Below are 24857 nucleotides of genomic sequence, written 5' to 3' on the forward strand. Positions count from 1 at the left end.
CAGGAAGTGGTGAGATGTAACAAAGTACATTTACAAATACAAATTTAGTGTATATTTACATACATCTGTAGTCTGAGATATGAACTTGTCAATGTTTTTTTCAGTCTTTGCTACCTCTTATTTGCCATGTATCATTTTCTGTTTCACTAATAAAGTTTTAAGGCTTTTAACAAGATATTAGTTGATTGACCCTTTGCCCCGATAACAATCACAATATGGAGATGAAGGCTGAACCAATCAGGATCTGCATCACCTTGAGATTTGAGAGTCCTTTAGCTGCCGTGAGGAGTTGAGCTCCCTGCAGAGAGAAACACAGACACACCACAGTTAAAAACATGATCACATCAAACTGGAACAAACACACATTCCACCACTAGATGGCAGCAGAGCACTGCCTCTGGTTTTAAACTTTTTATACAGAGAGACCATGAGAGACCAGGAAGAAGAATGTGAGGTATAAAAAGTATAAAGGAGCTCAACACTGAAGTTCCAGAAGTAAAAATCACTTTTACAGATTTCGATAATTAAGCTATAATATTTTAACCATCCGAGGTAGATCCACCACAAACTATGAGATTGTGAAACAACGTTTTATTTTCCTGTCGAAGCCACAAATCTGCTTGATATCAACTGTGTATCAAGAAACATGTGTTTCATTAGCGATGTTAAGAAGAACTACACTACCCACAATCCTCAGGTGTAACAGCGACATGTCTGATCGATGGAGATGGAAATGTTTACCACCGCCACGAGAATGCTGAAACCAGTCTGACCTGGTTTTGTACATAAGTGTGTGTTTCTCTCTCGTAGTCGGAATCAGGGGGAGTTGCAGGTGCAGCATTGTGAAGGGTCGGGGGTGGGGGGTGGGGGGGGGGGGGTAGTGTTGACGTGTGTTTACCAGGCTGTCGTTGCTCTGCGGCAGGACGATGGACTTCTCCAGGCTGCTCAGGACGATCTTCCACAGATCCTTCAAGATCCTCTTCAGCACCGTCTTCTCACAGATGTCAGCAAAGATACTTAGGCTGGGTGACACACACACACACACAGACACACACACAATTATTTGTTTATTGTATAAAAAGGCAATTTTTGTGTTTTTGCTTTAGAGGCCTCCCTCCTGAGAATCTTCAGACAGTATTTGTGAGATCCACTTGTGCAGTCATCTACATGCAGAGCACAACAGAACAGTGTGCGACTCACTTCCCATCCAGGAACTCCATGAGGGGCCTCAGCATGGCGTCGGCATCTGCCTCCGCGGTGTCGTGCTTGGGAGGCCCCTTGATCTGGTAGAGGATCTCCGCCATCTGACGCATGCAGCCGGTGATACGAGTCTGGAAACTGGAGAGAGAGGAGGCAGAGGTGAACTGCTGCAAGAAAACCCTCAGGGAGGCTCCTTCCTCAGCTGTGTGTGTCTGTGTGTGTGTGTGTGTGTGTGTTACCTCTTGGCAAACACGATGCTGAAGTTGTCCAGGACAGTGCTCAGCTTCACCTGCAGCTCATTGAGGATGTTAGCTGCCTCTGTATCCATCTGCAACACACACACACACACACACACACACACACACACACACACACACACACACACAGACAGGAGGAGGCTGGTTATTTGCAGCCTTCACAGTCAGGTATGCAGAAAAGCAAACAACTCGCTGACAAAACCTAGAAATCTGAAATGTCACATCTGAGCTGCGGCTCCTGTTGCCTCCTGCTCCTCTGAAGCCAGATTCACTTTTTCTCTTCTCTCAGTCAAAAACTTTCCCCCATAAAAAAACTCCCGATGAGGAGCCACGCTGGATTCGAACCTCTCAACTGTTTCACACGGCAAAACCAACATGCACAAACCAGATGGTACCGCAGGAAAACTTTCTGGTGGCGTCGACGAGATGAGTAAGAGTGTGTAACACCTGAAGACTCATTTCTCACTGAGTAAGAGAATGAGTCAGGGATCCACACGGTGACCTGCAGCACGTGTGATGCTGCTGCTGGAATAACAACGTGTGCAGATCAGGCAACAGGAAAGAAACTCTGTCTGGAGCTGGGATTCCAAAGATCGTGACGGAACATCTGTGGAAGAGACGCTGAGAAACACGAGGAGTCGTTCATTCCTCTTCACACCGATTCAGCAGTGTCTCTAGAGAACCAACCACTTCCTGGTTCTCCAGCAGCTCTTCAGGAAACAAAACACTCAAGAGGGAAGTAAAGGCCGTCACTCCTTCTCCTCGACGCCTCCTCTGAGCTTCTCAATAGTTGAGGGATTTGAGTCTGTTGACATTTCGTCAATGTAAAGAAAAGACTTTGAGCAGCTGAAGACGTGATCACAGCGGATGTTACAGATAACTGTCAGAGTCACATCCTCTCCTGACATCTCCTCAGCCACGTACAGTGAAGTGAAGCTGATGAGGAAGTGCCTGAAACCTGCATTCTCTCCACTGATCAGCAGAGGGCGTCTCCACTGGTTTTAAAACAAGTCATGAATAAACTTCTCATCTGATTTATAATGTCACTTTCTATCTTACTATGGAGTTTATGTCTCGGTCTGTAGTTTCAGGTTTCCTTCAATCCAACATGGTGTTCATATTTTGAATTATGAGTCAAATAGACCATACATGCACTGGGGGCGGGGATACAGAGTCAGACTCCACCCGCTTCAGTCTGTTTTTTTATTATTTTCTTTAGAGTTTAGCAGAAAACACAGAAAGATAAATGTTCAGCTTTTTTCTTATAAATCTCGAGACAGCTCAACACAGATCGATCCATATTTTTGTTTTCCCTGATTGGACGTCTCTGCTGGACTGTGTGGGCGTGAACACACCAGGTTCGAACACATCTCTCTACTAATGAGACTTTAACGACAACCTAAACATTCATCCTCCTTATGGGAGTGTTTGGATCTTATGTAATTGTCCGTGTCTTTTAAAACTGAATTCTAAGCTTCAAGGAGCAGTCAACCATCTTTTCCATCTCCTTGACGTGCAGCTTCGTGTGAGTCTGCCGGGTGAAGGGAGGAGCCTGCCATCAGACCTTGAATAAACCTGTGAGACACCTCATCAGTATGCTGGATCTGAAGCGTGCTCCTCATGTTACCCCAGCCGAGAGGCCGGACCGCGGCAGGATAAGACATCGCAGAGAGGAAGGGTTCCGTCGATAAATGTGGGACTGAGTTATTAGATAGAGGACGGTGGGCAAACCGCCACAGGATTTAATTGGACGAACGGAGGCCTGTGACTTTCAAGTGACAGCGTTTTAGTATCGTGCATTTTAATTGAAAAATGTTGCGCTGAGTAAAGTGAAGGGGTTGGACCATCCACTCAAGTGTGTTCTTGGTCCGAGTCCAAAAAAATGAAAAAGCACAGTTGTGTTTGTGTGAGAATGGAGCAGTCAGACATCTTTATAAGTGTTTGAAGGTGACTGTGCACGTGACTGTGCACGTGATGTCTACTTGAAAGTACAGGGCAACAATACTTCCCTCTACATGAAGATACACACACTCTGGAAGAGTCAATACATACAGGGAATTCAGATCTTAGAAGTTTGTTTTTAAAACTAACGCCCTGCCTGTAAAACTCTGAAAACCAGATTCAATCTATGACTCACATGAGGACCCTTTGACCTTTGACCCCTGAAATCAGTTAATCTGAGTCAAGGTCAAAATGTGAAGAAATTCACGAGATATAAGACTCGAGATTTCAAGTTTTGTGAAGCCACCGTGACCTTGAGTTTTGACCTTTGACCCCTCAAATTGAATTACTGATTCCGAGAGGACAAGTGAAGGTTCAACATCCTTTAAAACTTAAAACTTCAGATCTGTTTGAAATCCTCTTTGCACTTGGTCCGACTCCTCGAGACGTCGGGAAGAGAATGAAAGTGAATGACTGAGAAAAAGAGCTTAAGGAAGAATAGGACACACACACAAACACAAACACACACATACAATCGCTCTAACAGGCAGAAGTACCTTGTTGGTGGCAGCTGTGGCTTCGGTCTTCCCGGGAAAGACAGAAAGGACAAAACAGGAGAAAAGACAGAAACGTAAAAAGGAAAGACAAAGCGCAGGACATCGGTGATTTAACACAAACAAAGACCATGACGAGGGTTAAAGGTAATTTAAGGGAGCGCAGCAGGAGAGAGAAGCACGAGTCTTATTATTATTATTATTTCAGGGTGTGTTTCTGGATATTGTCTGGTGGGTTGGGTCATGGTGAGTGGGCGATTTTAATAAAAGCTTTTTGTTTATTGCCTCTGGTTTATTGGGATTCTTCAGGACAAAAGGGAACGCTGACACCAGGAGTCTGCGTTCCCGCTGCAATCTGACCTCATCCCAAACTGGAAGTATTGGGAGGAGCCGATTGAATGAATAATCAGATGCTTGTGTGGCGGGTCGGACGAGAACGGCGGTGGTTTGATCCCCAGTGTGGATCACGTGGGACAGAAAGGGCTGAGTGTGTGTGTGAGTGAATGTAAAGTGCTTCAAGTGGTCGATTATTAAAGAAAATGTTTGAATTCAGTCCATTTTGAATAATCATCTTTTTGAGATAAAAGCCGAAACCACTTCTTGGCTGTTCAATATTCTGGATTTAACACTTAGAGAAAACAGTTATGATGGTTTAAGAATTTAAGTGCTGAATGATATCCCACCTTTCTAAAGTTTAAGCAAATGAACTGCACTCTAATAAATCTGGTCAAGTTTCAACAACACCTGATGGTACAAATATAGAAATAGATTAGAAAATATACAGTGGCTGCTTTTTTTTGTAGCTCTCCTAAATGAATGTCCCCCTCAAATATGTGTCCTTTTGATTAATCTTAAAAAGACGCGATAAGAGTTGATCGAATGAATATGAAAATAAAACAGAAATATATACAATACTGATGCTTTGTATATGTGACTATGTGAGTGAACAACCGGCTGTTTGAGTCTCATAAATCTATATTTCTATTGAGCAGCACATCCATGAGTTTCAGATTGATAACTGGTTTAGTTTGCTCAGGTTTTTATATTATATTTTCTACATGAGGACGTGAGACGTGGACGTCTGCAGCTGACGGCAGATCAAAGTCCAGAGCTGAGGGAGAAAGAGTCAAACTAACCTTGTTCACTTCCTCCTTCGACTGGTGAGAAAGAAAACCACAGAATAAAAACCTCACACAAGTGAATTCAACCTTTTTCAATACGTTCACCACAGATATAACATGTGGGGGGGATGAAGAGCAAACAGTTTGACCATGAAGGAGTTTAAATCAGACGGAAACTAAATAAAGAAAAACTTCATCCTTGGAAGAAAAATAAATATATAAATGTTGTGTAAATTGAATCGAGCTCTGCTGCCTCTGCCAGGGGCCGAGTGGCTTTGGCAAATGGGAACGATTCTTAGAAGTGGATTCTGGGAAATCACTGAGTCATCGACAAATCAGCTGAGGCAAAACGAGGGCAGCAGACCAAGCTTCCCTCGACCTGTGCTCATCGCAAGACCTGAACACAATAAGTCTTTTATCGTATCTCATTCAAAAAGTACGTCTGAAGTGACTGATATTGATACTGCAGATGTTCAAAACCTCATTTTACTAATTTAGTTAACTTTAGTCCAAAGCTACCTTGATGCTTTTGCTACAGCTACAGCTGAAGCTAATTTTCCTCTAAGCCACTCACCTCTTTGCTTTTATTTTCCTCCTTTGGGCGAGAAGGAGAGGGAGAATGGTTGAAAAGAAAGTAAACACTGTTATTTTCTCTTTGGGATTCAAAATAAAGTTCAGAACTCTCTTGTGCAGTGACAGAAATAAAACCAGTGCCTTTAAAGTTAAATAAATACTAAATTCTGAGTTTGAGGGGAAGGAGAGCAACGGATTCAGAGAAAGTAGAACGACTGAAGCTTTGGAGCTGAAAGAGGAGGTGAAGGGCAGAAGAAGCATCAACAAACCAACCTGCTTCTCTTTGTCTTTCTTTTCAGCCTGCAAGGACACACACACACAGACACACACAGACACACACTTGGTTCTTTAGGATCTTTTGTGATGTTCTCCTCCTGGTTCGGCCTCTCTCCTCCAGGCAGTGACTCACACATATATAAAGTTGATTGTTGCTTTGAGCTGAAACCCTCACAGACCCAGTTGTGCTGATTCAGAGTTTCTCACATCCCTCCTCTTTGGGGCGATCGGAAAACTTGGCTTCCTGGGATCGTAATACACTTAAGTATCTCTGAGGAGTCTGCTTTCCGTCTTTCCAACCAAATCATTCCACTAATGACTCGCTCCCCCTGCGTTGGACGGTTTGGTTATTGAAAACCTTCTTGGCCCTTTATGGCAACGCAACACAATCAAAACAACCTGTAGGTGAAAGTCGCCTTCGGCCTCATGTTGACAAAGGGAAACAAATCTCTCCGTTCATCATCTGATCTCTCAGACTCTCTAGTGGTCCTTTCAGGACTTTGTAACTTGGATTTTACTTTCTCCGGACTCATGGGAACGGTCAGTCCTCTTCCTATTGGTGCTATAGTTCTTATTCATTATCATCCTCCTCCATGTCCAATCAAGTCTCATCTAATTGTGGCTTATCGCTCAAAAACCAATGTACAGTTGGTAAAATCCATTAAATCCAGTTCAGACAGATTCAGCAAAAAATTACTTTTTAGATCCCACACTCACACAGACACACACAGACACACATACGCCTCTAAATGCCTGAATATCATTTCATAACACAAATTAAATGCAAACGCACCTTGTCCTTCTTGGAATCAGACTGAAGGTGTAAAAACAGGAAAGAAAAACACAAATGAAGAACACATGAGAAAATGATAACAAAACAAAACGATCCATCATGGAGGGTTAGAGGTTTTATGAGGGTCCTCACCTTTTCCTTGTCAGTCTTATTAAGAAAGAAACAAATAAAACAGAAAGAGACAGAAGACAACAAATGGGAGACATTATTCAAGCAAAACTATGTGTCATTACTGAGCAACAGCGCCCCCTGCAGCCACACATGGGGATTCATTCATCAGCTTTAAGGCTCATTTATGCTCAATGTTAAATACTGAAACGGACGCACTCTGCTAATTTTGCCCATATTTGTGCACGTCTTCTAAAAGCTTACGGATACGCAGCAGAACCACCAGGAATCGGGGGGGGGGGGGGGGCGGTCAGTGTAGCCAACAGTTCAGACGAAACCATTATAAGACACGAGGACAAAATATCAAAGGACGGGAATCATTTTACATTCGACAATACGACACTGGAATAAGTTTAAGGGATTTCTACACATTCAAAATACATAATTTGCTGTTCTACTGATATTCTACTGATACTCTGCTGCCCTTTGTGATGTTATTACACACACAAATACACAAACAAACACCACAACACACTAAACAAAGGTCCTGTTTGAGTGACTGGGACCTGACCGACCTTTTTGTCCTCGTCCTTGTTGTCGATCTGAGGACGAACAGGACCAGAATGTGTTTGGTTCATTCAGAGCATTTAAAAAAGAGAGAAATTAAAATCAACTTTCACATCATTTCAACTTTAAGTTAACGACAGAAGGAAATCTGTCTCCAGGTGAAATCGTTTTATTGGTTTATTCCTGGTGATGCTGATATAAAGATGGACGACATGAAGGCTCCCAAAAGTGAAGCCAAAACATATTGATCGCCCCCTGGTGGCTGGCTGCAGCATAGGTCAAAAATATTTCCTGTTACAGATTACAGATTAATGTCAATACTAAAGTACAAATACCTCAAATGTACTAAGAGTAAATTGCTTTCTCCTGACTCTCAAGCGCAGACTAAATCCACCCTGACTTTCTGCCACTTAAAATCTATTCACGGAGCAAATGGAAAACAGATTAATATAATTTCAACGCTGCAGTCGGATAAATCCTCAATAAACATGAGGTTCTGCTCCATAAACAAAACCCCTTTAACTGCAAAAACAATATGTGATTCCAATTTATATTTATATATTATATCAATTAACCACCGAAGTGAGTCAACAGGCTGAATCGATTCATGCACCTGAATAAATCTGGAGATGATTTCACACATCGATGGTTTTTCAGCAGATAAACACGATTTCTTCTCTTAGACACAAAACAAAAGCCGACACCCAGTGTTTATCTTCTCTTTCACTTCCCTTAACATCTGTTGACGAGGAGGAACTTTACTCGTTAAGCAACACAGCCCAGACATTATCCCCCCCCCCCCGCCCGACATGTCAGAGACCCCCCACGGCCCTCTGACACACAGTCGCCATTTAGTTGAAGCTAAATACGAGATCAAATTCAATTATCTGGCCGCCCACTGCGGCGTCTATTAAACGCTCGGTCTCAGGGCTCCAGCTGTAGATGTGTTCTCTGCTGACATCTGGCACCAGAAGCTCTTTGGCTTCAGGTCTGTGGAGGATTCATTAACACAGGAGGAGGCTGACCACGAGTTCACACGAGTCAGAGCCACTCGATGATATGGAAACAAATCGTAAGTTTTACTTTTTGATTTGAGAAAAGCTCCTAAAGCAGAAAATCCAGGCGAGCAAAGATTTGCATTTTCAAATCCATTTCTCGGGTCTCAAGGTTTTTTTCACGTAAACCTATGATATGTGACTTTGGCCACTAGGGGTCTCTGTCAAAACAACAGCTAAAGGCCTAGTTTGATGATATCGTGAAGCAGCAAAGGATCATGGGAATTATTGTCTTCACCGTGAGTCAGTAGCTAATCAAATCTACAGATGAGGTAAAATAATAAAGTTTTATTCTATTTTTCCTTCTTTCAGTCTCTTACCTCAGATCCTTCAGAGTCTGAGCAGCAGGACTGTTTGAAATGGACAAAACAATAAGAACAGAAAATAAGAAAAAGGACATTTGAGGAAATAATAAAGACTGGAGACTGGGGGGGGGGGGGGGGGGGTCGCTGTGACCTGGTCTCCTCCTCTCACCTTGGAGTCCTCTGACTGTCGGCCATGCAGAATATCCCACAGCCCCCACAAGAAGAGACAGTTATTAAAACATAAAGACAATATGAATATAAATGAAAAATAAAAGTGATGTCCAGTCTTTTCTGCTGATGATGCAGTTTACCCACCATGTCATCCTCCCCTTCATTGTCAGAGAAGGCCTGAAGCAGGTGAGGACATAAAACCAAGTCAAACTAAATATGAACTAAAAACAGGAAAATAAATCTGCTGAGTTTTCAGACAGTCACTCAGCTGTTATCCACTAAAACCATGAATTATGATAATAAATCCATCTGCTATTCAAATATCTCTTGATAGACATGAGTCACAATATCGTCTGGACCAACTCAACTCTGGAAACTAAGTATGGTCTCGCTAGTTGTCAAAATAATCCATTTGTAGACGTCGTCTCTCTAAACTGTCTTCAGCAAACAGAAGAATGAGTCTCAGCCCCATCATCTCAAATCTACAACAACCTACTCGTCCTCCTGTTCTCCCGCTGTGAATCTGTAATGCTCGGTCAAATCTACAAGATCCATCTGGGATTACATGGAATAACATAATCATATATCATATGTCACTTCAGACAAATCTGTCCCTGAGCCTGTGACGGAGAAACGTGTCGACCCACCTCCTCATCACACTCGTCAGGTTCCTCCTCATTCTCCAACTTTCAGGAAGAAACGGCAAAGTAAAAACAGTGATTCTGACATAAAGGTGACAACAGGGGAGAAGAGAGGAGGTGAGGAGCAAGGAAGACGAGGAGGAGAGAGGAGGAGGAAGGAGAGAGAGAGGAGGTGAGGAGAGAGGAAGACGAGGAGGAGAGAGGAGGAGGAAAGAGAGAGAGAGGAGGTGAGGAGAGAGGATTCTATTTGATATCTCATTTATGAGTAAATTGGGATCAACCTCAAAATAGACACAACTCTCCTGTGGATAGGAGGTCTGAGAGCTGGAGGAGGTTCAGGGAGAGTTGGTGCTGTAATGAGGAGGTTGTTTATTTGGGATATGTTGGAGGAGCAACAGGGAGAGAGGGAGCAAGGACACAAAATAAAGAGATAAACCTCGACATACCCTCTCCTCCTCAGCAGTAAGCTGTAGATGGAAACACACACACACACACACACACACACAGACAAACACACACAAACACACACAAACACACACACAAACTATCAATCTCCAGTCTTACGTTAAAAAATAATTAAAGGCCGCACATCTGCTGCACATCCTCAGAAAAGCCTTTTTAAGAAGTTTTCCTCTATTTAATAAATATATGAGTAAAGTTATTTCTATACAAGTTAAAACTGAAAAGTCAAGTGACTATAGAGCCAGATGAAGAGCGTCTGTCTGACTCTAAGGAGACATAATTAAAATATCCGCTGAGTTTATTTAGGTTTATCTGTCTCTGCTGTGGTTCCAGTCTATGCCGCTCTACCACCACGCCGCTCTACTGGCCCGACACCACATCACCAGTGCTGTCATGGTCCCATGAGGATCTCTCCCGAACACACATCACAGGAACAAGGTCACAGCTCGAGGACACTGAGCCGACCCACATACTGAACACACATGGAAACTCTATGTTCAGATTTTCGGTCTCTAACTCGACAAGTAGCCTCGAGTTATGACCGTTTATTATTTAATTTATTCTACTTTTCTCAGATTAGATAAGTGCTCATAAAGTTCTGTTGTAAATTACGATCATAAATAACTTTGTGTTTGTTTTCAGCTGCACATTTGACCAATAATAAAATGTGAAAAACGATATTCAGGCCTTTAAATAAGAAACGAGTTGTCTACACTGATTATAGTTTTGAGTTATTGACGTTTCCTCTCTGACTCAAGCTGCTTCACTGCTGCTCCTGGGTTTGTAAAGATAAATAAGATAAATGTGCTTCGTCACAGTTGAATTATTTCTGGCTCCGTTGGATTAAAACTTATTTAACCGTCGTCATGTTGGATTGTTTTGATGATGATTTGTATTCAGTGAAATCAGCGTCTGAGGTTTGAACTGAAAACCTCTCCTGCGGGAAGTCTTCAATAAACCTTTCACTCACCTGCTTCGCTCCCATGGACTCGAACATCTTCTCCAGGAGGACCCTCATCTGCTGGATGTTGTTCATCAGCACGCACGGCTAGAGGAGGTCGGGGAGAAAGCAAACGAGAAAACAGGTTAAAGAAGTTCCAGAGTTAGAGAAGCAGCTAGAAGATTCCTCCACTCCACAGAGAAGAGGAGGAGGAGGGAGGATGTTTGGAGACGCAGCAGCTACTCACGATCTTCTCCTTCTCACAGTAGGAGGGGAAGCTCTTAGCCAGCAGGGCGCTGTACTGCAGCAGCACTTTGGTGATCGTCTGCAGGGAAAACACAAAACAAACATTCAGGACGTGTTCGATTCTCAGGGGAACATCTGGAGAATGAATCTGAACACTGGGGCTTCCGTCCACGTCAAGTTTTTACATTTAAATCTATTATTTATAACCTGGGTTTCTATCCATCAGGAAGAAAATTGAGCCGTAAAGTTTCGTCATCAATTTCTCACTAGTTCTTCAAATCAAATCAGAAAACGTTTCACCCACGAGAGACAGAGAACAAACGATGCAGCTTATTAAACATCCCAAGATAAAATATTACAACTGTAAAATGAGGAAGGACACGTGAGTTCAGGACGTTCGGCCTGTTTACATCAAACTTTGAAACCAGTCCATTTATCGGCTCTGATGTGAAGAAGAACTTTCTGCTCCTCTGTTATCTCCTCTTCTTTCTGCTGAGTCAGCCAGATGGCTCTCTTTCATGTCTTTATAAAACAAACTATTACTGCAGTGGTAAATAGAAGAGAGAGAGAGAAAATGGATGATAAAGATTTAAAGAAGAGAGAAATAAAGAAATGATCCGAGCTCAGAAGACGGGATGGAGGCGGCGGCTCCGACTGGGACGAGATGAAAAGGAGGAGGGAGATTAACTTGAAAAAGAAAATGGATTCATGGGTCGGGGACGTGGAGACAGGCGGCTGAGAGATGTCTTACATTAGCTATTCTTTATTTAATGAGTCCCTCATTGATCGAACACACACACACACACAGACACACAAACCTCTGTGCACACCATTCTTCTCCAGAGACAGGTTTGTTAGATTTAGTGTCTTTGACTAAAAGCAACTGCCTCCAATTCAAAAAATAAATAAAATCTGTGGCTCAGTTACGACAGAAGCACTGAATTCAAGAACCTGAAAGCCGGAGGTCAGTATCTCAGAGGAATAAAGGATTCAAGAGATTTAAAAGTCACGATTTAAAGCTGCAACACAATTAACTTTATGGTAAAAATGCAAAATAGTACAGTTATTCCTTTGACACATATATATTTGACTCTAAATCATCATAATTCACTGAATGATCAAGCTAAATTCAGAATAGCCCAGAAAACACAGACATATAGATTAAGAAATGGCAAAATTAAAACAAAACTAGCTGCCAGCCAATCAGAGTAAAAAGGACAAAATATAGTTTTATATATTGACTCCAGTTCCACTATATTTTTTTGTAAATTGTGTAAACTGAGTATTAAACAGAGCTTTTTGGAGAAACAAGATTTTTTAAACATATATCGGGGACAAGTCAAGTACTTTCATTCACATTCGTTCCGTGTGCATGAAGGTGAATCATGTGACGACATGTGAACCTGGTGTGATTAACGTTTTGTCACGTGGTGCATGTCACCTTGGCGAAGCGGCGGTTGTAGTGAGCCACCACGGTCGGGTCGGGACAGTCCAGCTTCCTGATGATCTCAAAGCTCTGGTTGAGCTGAGTGAAGACGTCGACCACGGAGCTGGAGAACAGAGCGTGTTCGGACGTCTGCTGGAACTGCAGGAGGAGGGAAGAGCACAGTTCTGTGTTCAAGACCAGAGCTGATGTGTCCTACTACTGCTCCTTCTCTCCTTCTCTCCTTCTCTCCTTCTCTCCTTCACCTCGAAACAAACCCAAACTCTGACCATTCTTATTTCTAGCTGCTGTACTAACCACAGATCTCAGGGTGCAACACAACTTTGTCCTTCACTTCTAAATGTAACAGATTCTTGGCGGCCTGGCACTGATCATAATTGATCATCAGTCAAGTGGCTCAGATGGACGTGTGCTCGGTGCCCAGCGGAGCTGCTGAGCCGACCTACAGCTTCCTGAACAGAACCAGTGAAACAGTTGAGTCAGTCAAACTGCTCAGTTCTGGTCTGCAGACGTTTCTCCTGAAGAGAAAGAGCAGCTCGGGGACGACCAGGAGGGCGAGAGACAACATGTCCATCATTCTGTCCCAAAGCAGAACTCTGCTGCACCTGAGTGAACTGAAGGTCGTGGGACTGAAGCCGTCTCTCACTCTGCACTGGATGGAAGTGTTCTCTCCTTTCTCAGGCTGTTTCTGATCCAGGAGGGAAAATCTAACTGGAAACCGTCAGAACGCAGCCGTCATATGAAGCTGGATTTGGTTCTGATCCAGTTTAATGTTGAAAATAAACCAGATATATCAGTTTATAATCAAACGGAGTAATTGCATTTTGCATGTTAACATCCAACAGCGTTCATTAGTAGCAGTGACTTTTATAGGATCTTCATTAGGATTTTCAAACTAATATTTGCCTGATGAATTTGTTTACTGATATTTGCAAACGTTTCAGCTCGGCTCATCGAGAGAAGACCACAAATCGTTCCTGTTTGACTTCATTAAATCTCTGTCCTCAGGAAACGAGATTCAAACTTCACAGTAAATTACTACATTTGCTTCAAGTGGAGAAACGGCTGATGACAAAGTGACGAGAGCTCACTGGTAAACAAACACACGTCAACAGGTTTAATCCAGTTCTGAGCCACAAGCCACTGCCTGCATATTCACTGTGAGTCACACTTCTCAGGGATAATATTATTTATAAACCGATTGCCAGTGCAAACAAACATCAACCAGTGGTTTAGTCATAATGCATAAATAAACATCTGCTGCCAAAGCGAGATGCAAGTGACAGGGTACACTTATTTAACGTCCTGTTTACATCCACACAACAGGAGCTGCAGAGCCAACTCTATAATCTGTGAGTTTTATCCATTTGTGTGTAATTATTGTGTCTGCCTGATGACACAAGCTGGTGACAGTGTTGTGAACCTCAGGTTAGTGACAACGTGGACGTGTTGTCTGGAAACACTGGAACAAATAAACCAATAAACAAGGACAAACAAGGACAATGGATGAGTGCCAGATATGTGAGACCCCTTGATTGATTGAAAATTCGGGAGTCTCTGAAAAAAAATATTTTTGTCCAGTATTCGTTAAGCAGATTATAACTGAACTCAGTGTCTTAAACTTCATTGTTTTATAAGAAGCGTCTGCATGGAGCACTTTTAAGAAACCTCATATTATTTTGTGGTATTGGTTCATTAGACAGAATCATGTTGAGAGCGTTTCTCTGGTGGACCAGGTTCTGTTTGGACCAGGTTCTGTTTGGACCAGGTTCTGTTTGGACGTCCCTCCTTGTCCCCGCCTCCCGGACTCACCCCCTCTCTCTTGTCCCGCTCCAGCGCCGCGTGCATGAACTCCATGGACACCTCCTCGTTCTCAGCCAGCCAGGCCAGGACGAACTGCAGGAACCACCTGGAGCAGCGAGAAGACGAGAAACTGTCACTGAGCGGCTGCGTCCTCACAAAGAACAAACACCAGAAACTCTCTCTGAAAGAAGAGCCTCCTGAAAAGTAAGAATTAGGTTTAATATTCAGGTTCATTCAAATCTCCAGGTCTCACATGGAATTCTTTATGAATATAATCTTTTTTTTTACTGTTTTTTCTTAAATTGACTGATTCCACTTGTTTCATTGTTTCTGAAATATTTTACAGATGTAAAACACCTTGTTACTTTATCTAAGTAAAATGTATTATCACGAGGATAATTATAACTCTATGACCAATACTTATAGTATAATTATTATAATGTACATACCTGGCAAGGAGTGATGTGTATGAGTGTGTAGTTGTGTGTGTTTTGTATATGTGTGTGTGTGTGTCCATCAACGTGAATCCACCAACAGGCGAAATGATCAAACAAGGTGAAATACCATCTGTCTGGATGAGAGAATAATGTGAGGGCATACCTGTGTGTGTGTGTGTCTGTGTGTGTGTGTGTCTTACGCTGGGTACTCAGGCACAGCGTCTGTGGCGGCCGGCAGGTCCTGAACGTACTCGTTGTACAACCACTTGACCTTGAAGTGCAGGTTCATGTAGTCGGCCGTCTTACAGAGACGATGCTTCTCGTGTTCTGTAGAAAAGAAGAACACACACAGACACACATACACAAAGACACACAAGTTTACACACCACTGACTTCCTGTCGTTGTGGACAGCTCAACCCACACTGTGACCACACAAACACAACCAAGTATATAGACATTGTATTAAGACATCTTTTAATATAAAACATAAATGCTCATTTTAACAAACACACACCGAACACGCTCACGCACACACACACACACACACACACACGCACACACACACACAGTCTTACCAGCGTAGAAATCAACTCTGCGGATGCGGAATGAGTTGGGGGCTGAGGTGGCGACAGAGTTATGACAGAAACCAACCAGATGTCAGAGAGAAGGAGGAAGCAGGTGAGACAAAGAAACGACAGAGATGAAAATGGCTTTGAAGATGAAAAAGAAAATAACGCTACGACAAAAATTAAAACGACCAAGTCTAGAAGAGGAGGACAGACGAGTGGACACAGACACAACAGACACTACAGACAAGTGACCCTGTTCTACACTGTCACTGTGGACTGTTGAGTCTGAGCGGAGACAAGTGCTCTATGTGGAACTGGTTAAACTGGGTCCCAGATGTCCCACTACAGCTCTGACTCTCTAGCTCTGGTCTGCACGGAGACAGAGAGAGTCGTCGAAGTGATGAAGTTGTGTTCTTCATTTGCACATGTGAGTGTGTTTGTCTATGTATGTGTGTTGTCTCAGTGTGTTGTGACTCTCTCTGTCTCTGTGACCCGACACAGACACACAACCACTGTCTCCTCTGACTGTTTCTGTTCGTCAGCTACGATGCGTCTCACCGTTCTTCCAGCGGCAGTGATCGATTTGATGCAAAACTGGAGGAGAGTTGATGGATGGAAGAAAAGAAAGAGTGAATGGAAAGGGCAGGAAACCTCACACACACATACACACACACACACACACACACACACACACACACACACACACACACACACAGAGTCTTACCCTCCAGGGCGTATTTCATGTCCTGAGCAAACAGACTCCACATGACCTCAGCACTGACTCTGCCAACATTGAGTTCCTGAGGAAACCTGAAGAAGAAGAAGAAGAAGAAGAAGAAGAGGAAGAGGAAGAGGAGGAGGAAGAGGAAGAGGAGGAGGAAGAGGAAGAGGAAGAGGAGCAGTCAGAACAGAGAGAAGTTCCTCAGCTCGTCTGTTCGTTCACATTCTGCCTGAAACCGAACTCATCATGAGACACTTTGTGAGATCAGAGGCAACGTAAAGGGAAAGAATAACAGAAATTCCAAAAGTAAAGAACAAAATCATAATTTTAGGCTATGTGTCACTTTCAATTTGGAATTATCTGTTTTTGGAACCATCCAAAAGTAAATAAAAGTGGTGCTAAGGTTTATTTTAAATTATTGGTTGTTTGTCATTTCATAAACTTGTTAAACTATGAGTCACAAAAAAACTACAATATTCTGTGATTCTCTTGTTTTTGCTTCTTTCTCTTAAGCAGACTTTCAGTTTGTAAAGAAAAACTATTTAAATAAAGTTTCATGCCATATGAATAATATAATTATCCATGTGGAGAATAGAGGAAGAGTGAAACTGACTGGTTGATGATGGGCGTGTACGAGTTCTTGTCTTCCTCGATGATGGAGACAATGAGCGTGATGAGCTTGGGCCAGAAATCCAGATTCTGAATACTTGGGCCCTGCTCCTCCGGCTGATTCTCCTCCTTCTTCTCCTCCTCCTCCTCCTCTTCCTCCTCCTCTTCTTCCTCCTCTTCCTCCTCTTCTTCCTCCTCATCCTCCCCCTCTTCTCCTTCAGCTTTTTCCTTCTTCTTCTTCTTCTTCTCCTTCTTCTTCTCTGGCTTGGGCTGCACGAGGAACAACATCGGTGAGGTTATAACAATAGGATGAGTTAACTTTGTGAAAATATGAATTTGTGTGTTTACTCACGGGCGGGGCGGCGGACTGGAACTGCCGGTTGAAGAGCTCCAGACAGTTGTTGAAGATGTACTCGTAGGTGGAGTTCAGACAGGCCTTCACGCAGTCCCGCACCACGTTGGCCGCTCTGGGAGGACTCTGCAGCTCCAGCACCTGGAGACGAGCCGGACGACTCACAGGTCAGATAAAAACTCAACCAAACATTCATGCACATGCAAAATCTGGAGGTTGCAACATATCTGATGTTTAGAGAAACAAAAAAACCTCCAGGTCAGAGTGAGATCGTTCACTGGGTCCCTACCTTCATTCTGAAGAACGTGATGCTGGTGAGAAGATCCACTGTGGACTTGAGGTCGTGGAGGCGAGGCTTGCTGCTGGCTGGGAAGTTGTTCTGCAGACAGACACACACACACACACACACAAACACACACAGACACCGTTAATGAAAGTTCTTCCCTGCTGGACTAAGGTCTTCTTGGGTCATTTGATTTTATTCAGTGTCGGTTTTCAATCTCAGCAGTTTGTCGTTTTAATCCTCATCACGTCTCCCAGGTCACCGAAGCTTTGAATTTATCATTGCATAACTAATGACAAGCAAACAGTCACAATGAATGCTGAATTAAAAAAAAAACGAATAAACTGAAAGAGACGGGAGAAATTAAACGTCTGAGAGGCCGAGAACTTTAACCTTCAGAACATGTCGGAGGAAAGAAATCACAGGAAGAGCAGAAGAAGGTAAAAATGTTTGGGGTGATGATGGTTCATAATTAATCTACACAAGTGTGTCTGTGTGTGTGTGTGTGTGTGTGTGTGTGTGTGGAGGAATAACAATGGCTGCAAGTGGACACTCACCCTGTACATGGAGAGGTCGATACGCAGCGAGTTGTGCAGCTGATCCAGGAGCTTCACAAATCGATCTCTCTGTCGGAGACAAGAGAAAAACAGACACTTTGTTCAGGTTCTCTGCCATTTCTTTCCAGACTGTGTGTGTCTGAGTGTGTCTGTGTGTGTGTGTGGAGAAATAAAGAGACGAGTGCAGAGATGATTTGTCTGAAGAGAAAAATAAAAAACCCAGAGCGTCTTTTATCTTCAGCTGAATCTGAAGGCCGGTGAACATGGAGAGAAGAGTCAACACAACATGGACGTACAACAACTGAACACAAGAGGAGACACCAGGTGTGATCTATAATACTCAGGAGAACATGTGAGACCCGCTCGTTATGAGACATTTGAACATAGAGACGATGGAGACACTCTGGGCCAGTAAAACAACCTGAAACCAGGAGAGAAGAAGAAGTGAGAGAGTGAGAGAAAAAGTGAGTTGATAAAACGAGACGGAGAAAACGAGGCGGAAGAAGAAACACTAAATTCACAATATACCAAACCACACGCATCCTGCAGTGAATCCCACAATGTTGTCTTCAGATTGTGTAACAGTAAAAGTTTCTCTGTCACGCCTCAGGCTTCCACTCGTGTACTGAGGGTTTCCCTTTTGTTTTCAACTGAGGATGAAGGAGTGAACCGTGGCCAACACCAACTGGCACTGAGGCCCGGTGGAAGAAGCCAGGTTCTCATGAAGCCGGGGAGTCTCTGCTCTGCAGCCGGAGTCTGTCTGTGCGTCCCGGTGAGACGGGGACAGGACGGTTGTGTAACAGGAAGCGGAGACACAGGAGAGGGGGGGGTTGTCTTTCTGAGTCTAAACCAACGTGTGCGTCTCAGTGACTGTATTCAAGATGGACGACATGTTTCCACTGGAGTCTAGATACAAATATACAAATATCTATAAATATCTATTCATTCCATGACACTATGAGACCTGTAAATTATAACATTACACATCTGGATTCTTTAATTTGGCTGCTGAATGAACCCAAGTCAGCTCAGGTGTAAATCTCACCTCTCTGAGTTCTTTATATTAGAGTTTCACTGCAGCTGCTTATTCATTTATGAAATGGACGGCTGACGTCTCTCACTTAGCATCAAGGAAGAAGTGGTGAGTCACATTCAGGGAACGTCACCAATGAGAAAAGAAGACAAAGCAAAATGTGATGAAAGGGCTTCTTAGAAAAATGTATTCGATCGATATTCTGGCCGTATCAAAAAACTCCTGAGACTTCACACTCGATGTCATCGATTAAATCCAAAAAACCTCAGTTCACTCTGAGTCATTAACCCCCCCCCCCCCCGTTTGTTCCCAGAAGCAAAGTTCTGAGCTGCATCGGCTTCACTCAGTCAGAAAGAGGACGGAGGTGTGACATGTCTCCTGCACACAGACACACACACACACACACAGACAGACACCTGTGCAAAATAACAGGCGGTGAAACTGCCTCTAAAACTGTCAGACGGTGACATGAATTCAGACGTGAATGATGGAGGAGGAGGAAGAACAGATGTCACTGCATCTTCCTCAGACAGAGAGAGAGAGAGAGAGAGAGAGAGAGAGAGAGAGAGAGAGAGAGGGAGAGGGAGACAGAGAGGGAGGAGATAGAGGACGAGAGAGCAGACAGAAGTTTGATCCTTTCTATCTCATTTACCATGGCAACAGGTTTAACAATTACATAAAAAAACAAAAACAAGAAACGCACAACGAGACAAAGATGATGTTTGTGATGTTCAAAGTCTGTCTGAGTAAATTAAGGGAGACAGACGGTTAAAAACAAAAAAACAAAACAACTTCCTGTTTGTCTGTGACCTCTCCTCTGAGAGCAAAACACTGAATGTCCTAAAACAAAAAAATGAAATCAAGCTGGAGAACATTTGAAAGATTTATGATTTTCTAGAAGAAAGATGTGGAAGAAAAGATGTAGGTCACTTTAACACTGTTTGTCACTTATAGATGACTTGATAGATAGATAGATAGATAGATTAGATAGATTAGATAGATAGATAGATAGATAGATAGATAGATAGATAGATAGATAGATAGATAGATAGATAGATAGATAGATAGATAGATAGATAGATAGATAGATAGATAGATAGATAGATAGATAGATAGATAGATAGATAGATAGATAGATAGATAGATAGATAGATAGGATAGATGGATAGATGGATAGATAGATAGATAAGATAGATAGATAGATAGATAGATAGGATAGATTGGATAGATGGATAGATGGATAGATAGAGAGATAGATACATAGATAGATAGATGGATGGATAGATAGATAGATAGGATAGATTGGATAGATGGATAGATGGATAGATAGAGAGATAGATACATAGATAGATAGATAGATAGATAGATAGATAGATAGATAGATAGATAGATAGATAGATAGATAGATAGATAGATAGATAGATAGATAGATAGATAGATAGATAGATAGATAGATAGATAGATAGATAGATAGATAGATAGATAGATAGATAGATAGATAGATAGATAGATAGATAGATAGATAGATAGATAGGATAGATGGATAGATGGATAGATGGATAGATGGATAGATAGATAGATAAGATAGATAGATAGATAGATAGATAGATAGATAGATAGGATAGATTGGATAGATGGATAGATAGAGAGATAGATACATAGATGGATGGATGGATGGATGGATAGATAGATAGATAGATAGATAGATAGATAGATAGATAGATAGATAGATAGATAGATAGATAGATAGATAGATAGATAGATAGATAGATAGATAGATAGATAGATAGATAGATAGATAGATAGATAGATAGATAGATAGATAGATAGATAGATAGATAGATAGATAGATAGATAGATAGATAGATAGATAGATAGATAGATAGATAGATAGATAGATAGATAGATAGATAGATAGATAGGATAGATGGATAGATGGATAGATAGATAGATAAGATAGATAGATAGATAGATAGATAGGATAGATTGGATAGATGGATAGATGGATAGATAGAGAGATAGATACATAGATAGATAGATGGATGGATAGATAGATAGATAGGATAGATTGGATAGATGGATAGATGGATAGATAGAGAGATAGATACATAGATAGATAGATAGATAGATAGATAGATAGATAGATAGATAGATAGATAGATAGATAGATAGATAGATAGATAGATAGATAGATAGATAGATAGATAGATAGATAGATAGATAGATAGATAGATAGATAGATAGATAGATAGATAGATAGATAGATAGATAGATAGATAGATAGATAGATAGATAGATAGATAGATAGATAGATAGATAGATAGATAGATAGATAGATAGATAGATAGATAGATAGATAGATAGATAGATAGATAGAATGATGGATAAATAGATAGATAGAGAGATAGATAGATAGATAGATAGATAGATAGATGGATGGATAGATAGATGATTTTAGATACATAAATAAAAAAGGCATTTTAAACTCAGACTTTTTAAAACATATGAATTGACTTTATAATAAACCGGCTTCATTTATTAGTTAAACCGTTTGGAGCTCACAGGTTCATCCAATAATCAAAATATATTTAGTTTTGAATGAGTTTGTATTTTTCAGTCATTTATCATAATGTTTTTTTCTGGACTGTTTCATCCATTAAATGATTCTTATTCACTGATGTATCCCCATCTGGTTATTTAAGTGTTATTAATGTTCTCTGTCATGAAACTGTTTCTCAGACACTCGTGTCCCAAAGGACTAAACTCTCTGAGATGAAACCAGCGATCCAGCTCATCACCAACTGGTAAACCCAGAAACAGCCCCTCCCAGTTGCTCCCAGTCTCCAGCCCCCTGACCCATTAAAGCAAGCACAAGCTCGTATATCACTGGAGTCTGAGAGCGACCGGCCGGAGAACTGGAGTCATTGAGCTCAACCTCCTTCTGCTCTAATGTGGTTAGTGGCTTTAATAAAGAACAATCCTCCATTAAAACGTCCAATCACCCGTGTTCCTCATCATCTCAGGTTTATAGCCCGACACCGACAGTATTCACAAAGAGGGCGTCGGTGTAAGAGCAGAGTGCATTGTGGGTCGGTTTCAACGCGTCTCACTCACCCCGAAGTTGGAGGCTGCGAATCGGGCTGGAGCGGAGACGTTGGTGGAGGCGGTGGGGTGGGCGTAGAAGGCATTGATGTTGGCCAGCAGGGTGCTCATCACGGCTGGGACCCCCGACAGCATGTACTTAGAGGACAGGCAGGAGAAGTGGCTGAGGACAGACACAAGAGGAGAAGGTTTAGAGAGGAGGAGGAGCAGGGTTGGAAGGAGGTGGGATGTGGAGAAGAGTATACGGACACAGACGGAGCCTGCTGTCTGTACTAAAGTCCGGATTTTTGCAAGAGATCTGAAAAACTACAGACACGGATGAAACAGATGAAACTTGCACTGGGACGAAGTCTCGGCCATTTCTGCGTCCAGCTTTAATTCACTGGTCCCAGTGCGATGTTCCTTCAACACACAATCACAGCTCTGTCCCTTAAGGTCAAATTACAAACTTATGAATGTAATTAAACTAGTGTGTGTGTGTTTCTGTGTGTGTGTCTTTGTGTGTGTCTGTGTGTGTGTGTGTGTCTGTGTGAGACTTTCTCTCCACCTGCCGATCCACTAATCCAATCAACATCTGGGAAATCTCCAAAGAGACGGATCATCTTTTCTCATTAGATGAGATAAACTCATTTGCATTCTGTTTATAGTCTTTATGACAACCCTGCACACGCACACTCACACACACACACACACAAAGACACACACACACACACAGCAAACACAATCAGACTAATTGAAAACATTTCCTGATTGGATTTTCTCACTACAGGCCGACCTCATCGCAGCCTGTTGAACGAAACTGATGCCTCACTTACACTAACACGTGCACGTTAACACACACAAACACACACACACAGGGGGACACACACCCGTTCACACACAACAACACTCACGTCATCGCCTGGTAGATCGACTCGATGCCGTAGCGCATGGCGAACTCGTCCACGATGTCCTGCTGCACCTCGCCAAAGTAAACCTTCCAGGCGTCATCGCCCTGCGCGCCCGGGATCTTCACCACGCCGCCGCCCTCCACGTCCGTGGAGAAGTGGAACATGTTCTGACAGAGGGAGGTCCACCAGGTCAGCGTGTACTAATACTACTACTACTGCATCAGTCCTTTCATGTATTGATTGATTATTTAAATACATTTACTCATTTAATATTTGACTGCATCATTCATTCATTATAGATTCATCATCAATCAGACACAGACGTTACGTTTACACTGGGTTTAATTTCTGAAACACAAATGGAACCAGATACTCCAGACATCTGATTCTAATGCACAGTGTGTGTGTGTCTGTGTGTGTGTGTGTGTGTGTTGTGTGTGTGTGTGTGTTACCTCATGAAGGCACGTGTACTGAACGTGGTACGGGGCCACCTTCTCCTCTCCCTCGATCTCCACGCTGATATGAAGACGAATGGCCCCAGACACAGCCGACTTGTCTGTTCTCTTCTCTGCAGAGACACACAGGCACACCCATACACACGCACACGCACACACACAAACACACACACACACACCAAATTACACACAACTGATAAAGTACTCAGAATTACATTTTTTAATCTAAGCTGAGAACTGAAGGAGTAAACACCCCGACTGACTCTACTGATGATTAATCAACACACAAACACACAGACACACACACACACACAGACACACACACGTACCCAGGTTGTACCAGACGTCCATCTCTCCGCTCAGCGTCCGGACCTCGATGATGCTCTGACCCAGGAAGTCGTCGGACTCCCTCTTCAGTCGCTGCTTCACCCGCGACTTGATGTCGTCGTCCTCGTCCCAGACGCGCAGCTTGATCCGGTCCGACGAGTTGTGGCACTCGCTGTGGGGACGGGGGGGCGGGGGGACAGGGCGACAGGGGGACGGGGGGACAATGGGGTGTTAGGGTGGAGGGTTTTCAGTTCACGCCTGGAGCCACTCGTCATTCACAACTATGTAAAGAACTCGTGAACTCTATGTTCCTCTGGAGACGTCTCACAGCTGAACTTCACCTCCAGGTGGAAACAAAGAACCTGAACTCACAAGCTGAACTTCTCCTCCCAGACCGGGTTCAGGTTCCCGTAGATGGTCTTCGTCCTCTTCTTGGTTTTGCCGACCTGGATGGTGACGTACGGGTCACTGGAGCCCGTCCGGTCCTTGGCCTGGAGACCCTGTGCACTGACGACTGATGACACACACACAAACACACACAAACACAAACACAAACAGTAAGAATGACTGTTAGAATTACATAAGAACAACAAACACCTACTCTCCCTCTTCATCTTTCTGCTTCTCATTCACACACACACACACACACACACACACACACACACACACAAACAGGAGATACCACCCACAGAGTTACGCAAAGCCTCGTAACACAACACTCCTGACTCACAGCCAGATGTTGAGTAACTCTATTCCTCATCAAATTATATTGAAACACCTGTGACCTGATGTTTCACAGTTCTGTGCAACAAGTGAAATTATAAATAAACTCAAAGCTCAAAGCGTCACGTCATCGAAACACATTCCCTGATTTTTACGATGGCAAAGGGAGGTCAGGCCTGAACACCTGTCATGTTTTTTTTGTTATTATTCTTTTATGATTGTGTTTGTATTTTGTTTTTATGTTTTTTTTATTCGTGAACCACTTGTTCTGAGAAGTGCTATATCAATAAGATATGATTATTATTACAGTTGTTGTTGTTGTGTTCACAATCACTTTATCT

At 42.7% G+C, this 24857-nt stretch overlaps 1 protein-coding gene across 1 annotated transcript in view; it reads right to left on the reverse strand.

Annotated features, from left to right (window-relative positions):
- LOC133941451 (protein unc-13 homolog B-like) overlaps nt 1-24857 on the reverse strand; it is a 79831-nt gene that overhangs the window by 3688 nt on the left and 51286 nt on the right. The window contains exons 9-38 of the mRNA XM_062381724.1: nt 24166-24307; nt 23796-23965; nt 23464-23579; nt 23015-23178; nt 22134-22284; nt 17987-18055; nt 17436-17525; nt 17147-17287; nt 16799-17064; nt 16189-16274; nt 15095-15221; nt 14467-14563; nt 12652-12795; nt 11212-11289; nt 10995-11072; nt 10009-10029; nt 9569-9607; nt 9066-9098; nt 8920-8934; nt 8766-8795; nt 7399-7425; nt 6848-6862; nt 6716-6736; nt 5920-5946; nt 5648-5668; nt 3956-3982; nt 1440-1528; nt 1201-1338; nt 899-1022; nt 254-298 (exon numbers count right to left, since the gene is read on the reverse strand). Coding sequence (XP_062237708.1) covers nt 254-298; nt 899-1022; nt 1201-1338; nt 1440-1528; nt 3956-3982; nt 5648-5668; nt 5920-5946; nt 6716-6736; nt 6848-6862; nt 7399-7425; nt 8766-8795; nt 8920-8934; nt 9066-9098; nt 9569-9607; nt 10009-10029; nt 10995-11072; nt 11212-11289; nt 12652-12795; nt 14467-14563; nt 15095-15221; nt 16189-16274; nt 16799-17064; nt 17147-17287; nt 17436-17525; nt 17987-18055; nt 22134-22284; nt 23015-23178; nt 23464-23579; nt 23796-23965; nt 24166-24307 — 2591 coding nt within the window. The remainder of the gene's footprint in view (nt 1-253; nt 299-898; nt 1023-1200; nt 1339-1439; nt 1529-3955; nt 3983-5647; nt 5669-5919; nt 5947-6715; nt 6737-6847; nt 6863-7398; nt 7426-8765; nt 8796-8919; nt 8935-9065; nt 9099-9568; nt 9608-10008; nt 10030-10994; nt 11073-11211; nt 11290-12651; nt 12796-14466; nt 14564-15094; nt 15222-16188; nt 16275-16798; nt 17065-17146; nt 17288-17435; nt 17526-17986; nt 18056-22133; nt 22285-23014; nt 23179-23463; nt 23580-23795; nt 23966-24165; nt 24308-24857) is intronic.

Source organism: Platichthys flesus, chromosome 3, assembly GCF_949316205.1.
Source record: "Platichthys flesus chromosome 3, fPlaFle2.1, whole genome shotgun sequence".
NCBI classification, from domain to species: domain Eukaryota; kingdom Metazoa; phylum Chordata; class Actinopteri; order Pleuronectiformes; family Pleuronectidae; genus Platichthys; species Platichthys flesus.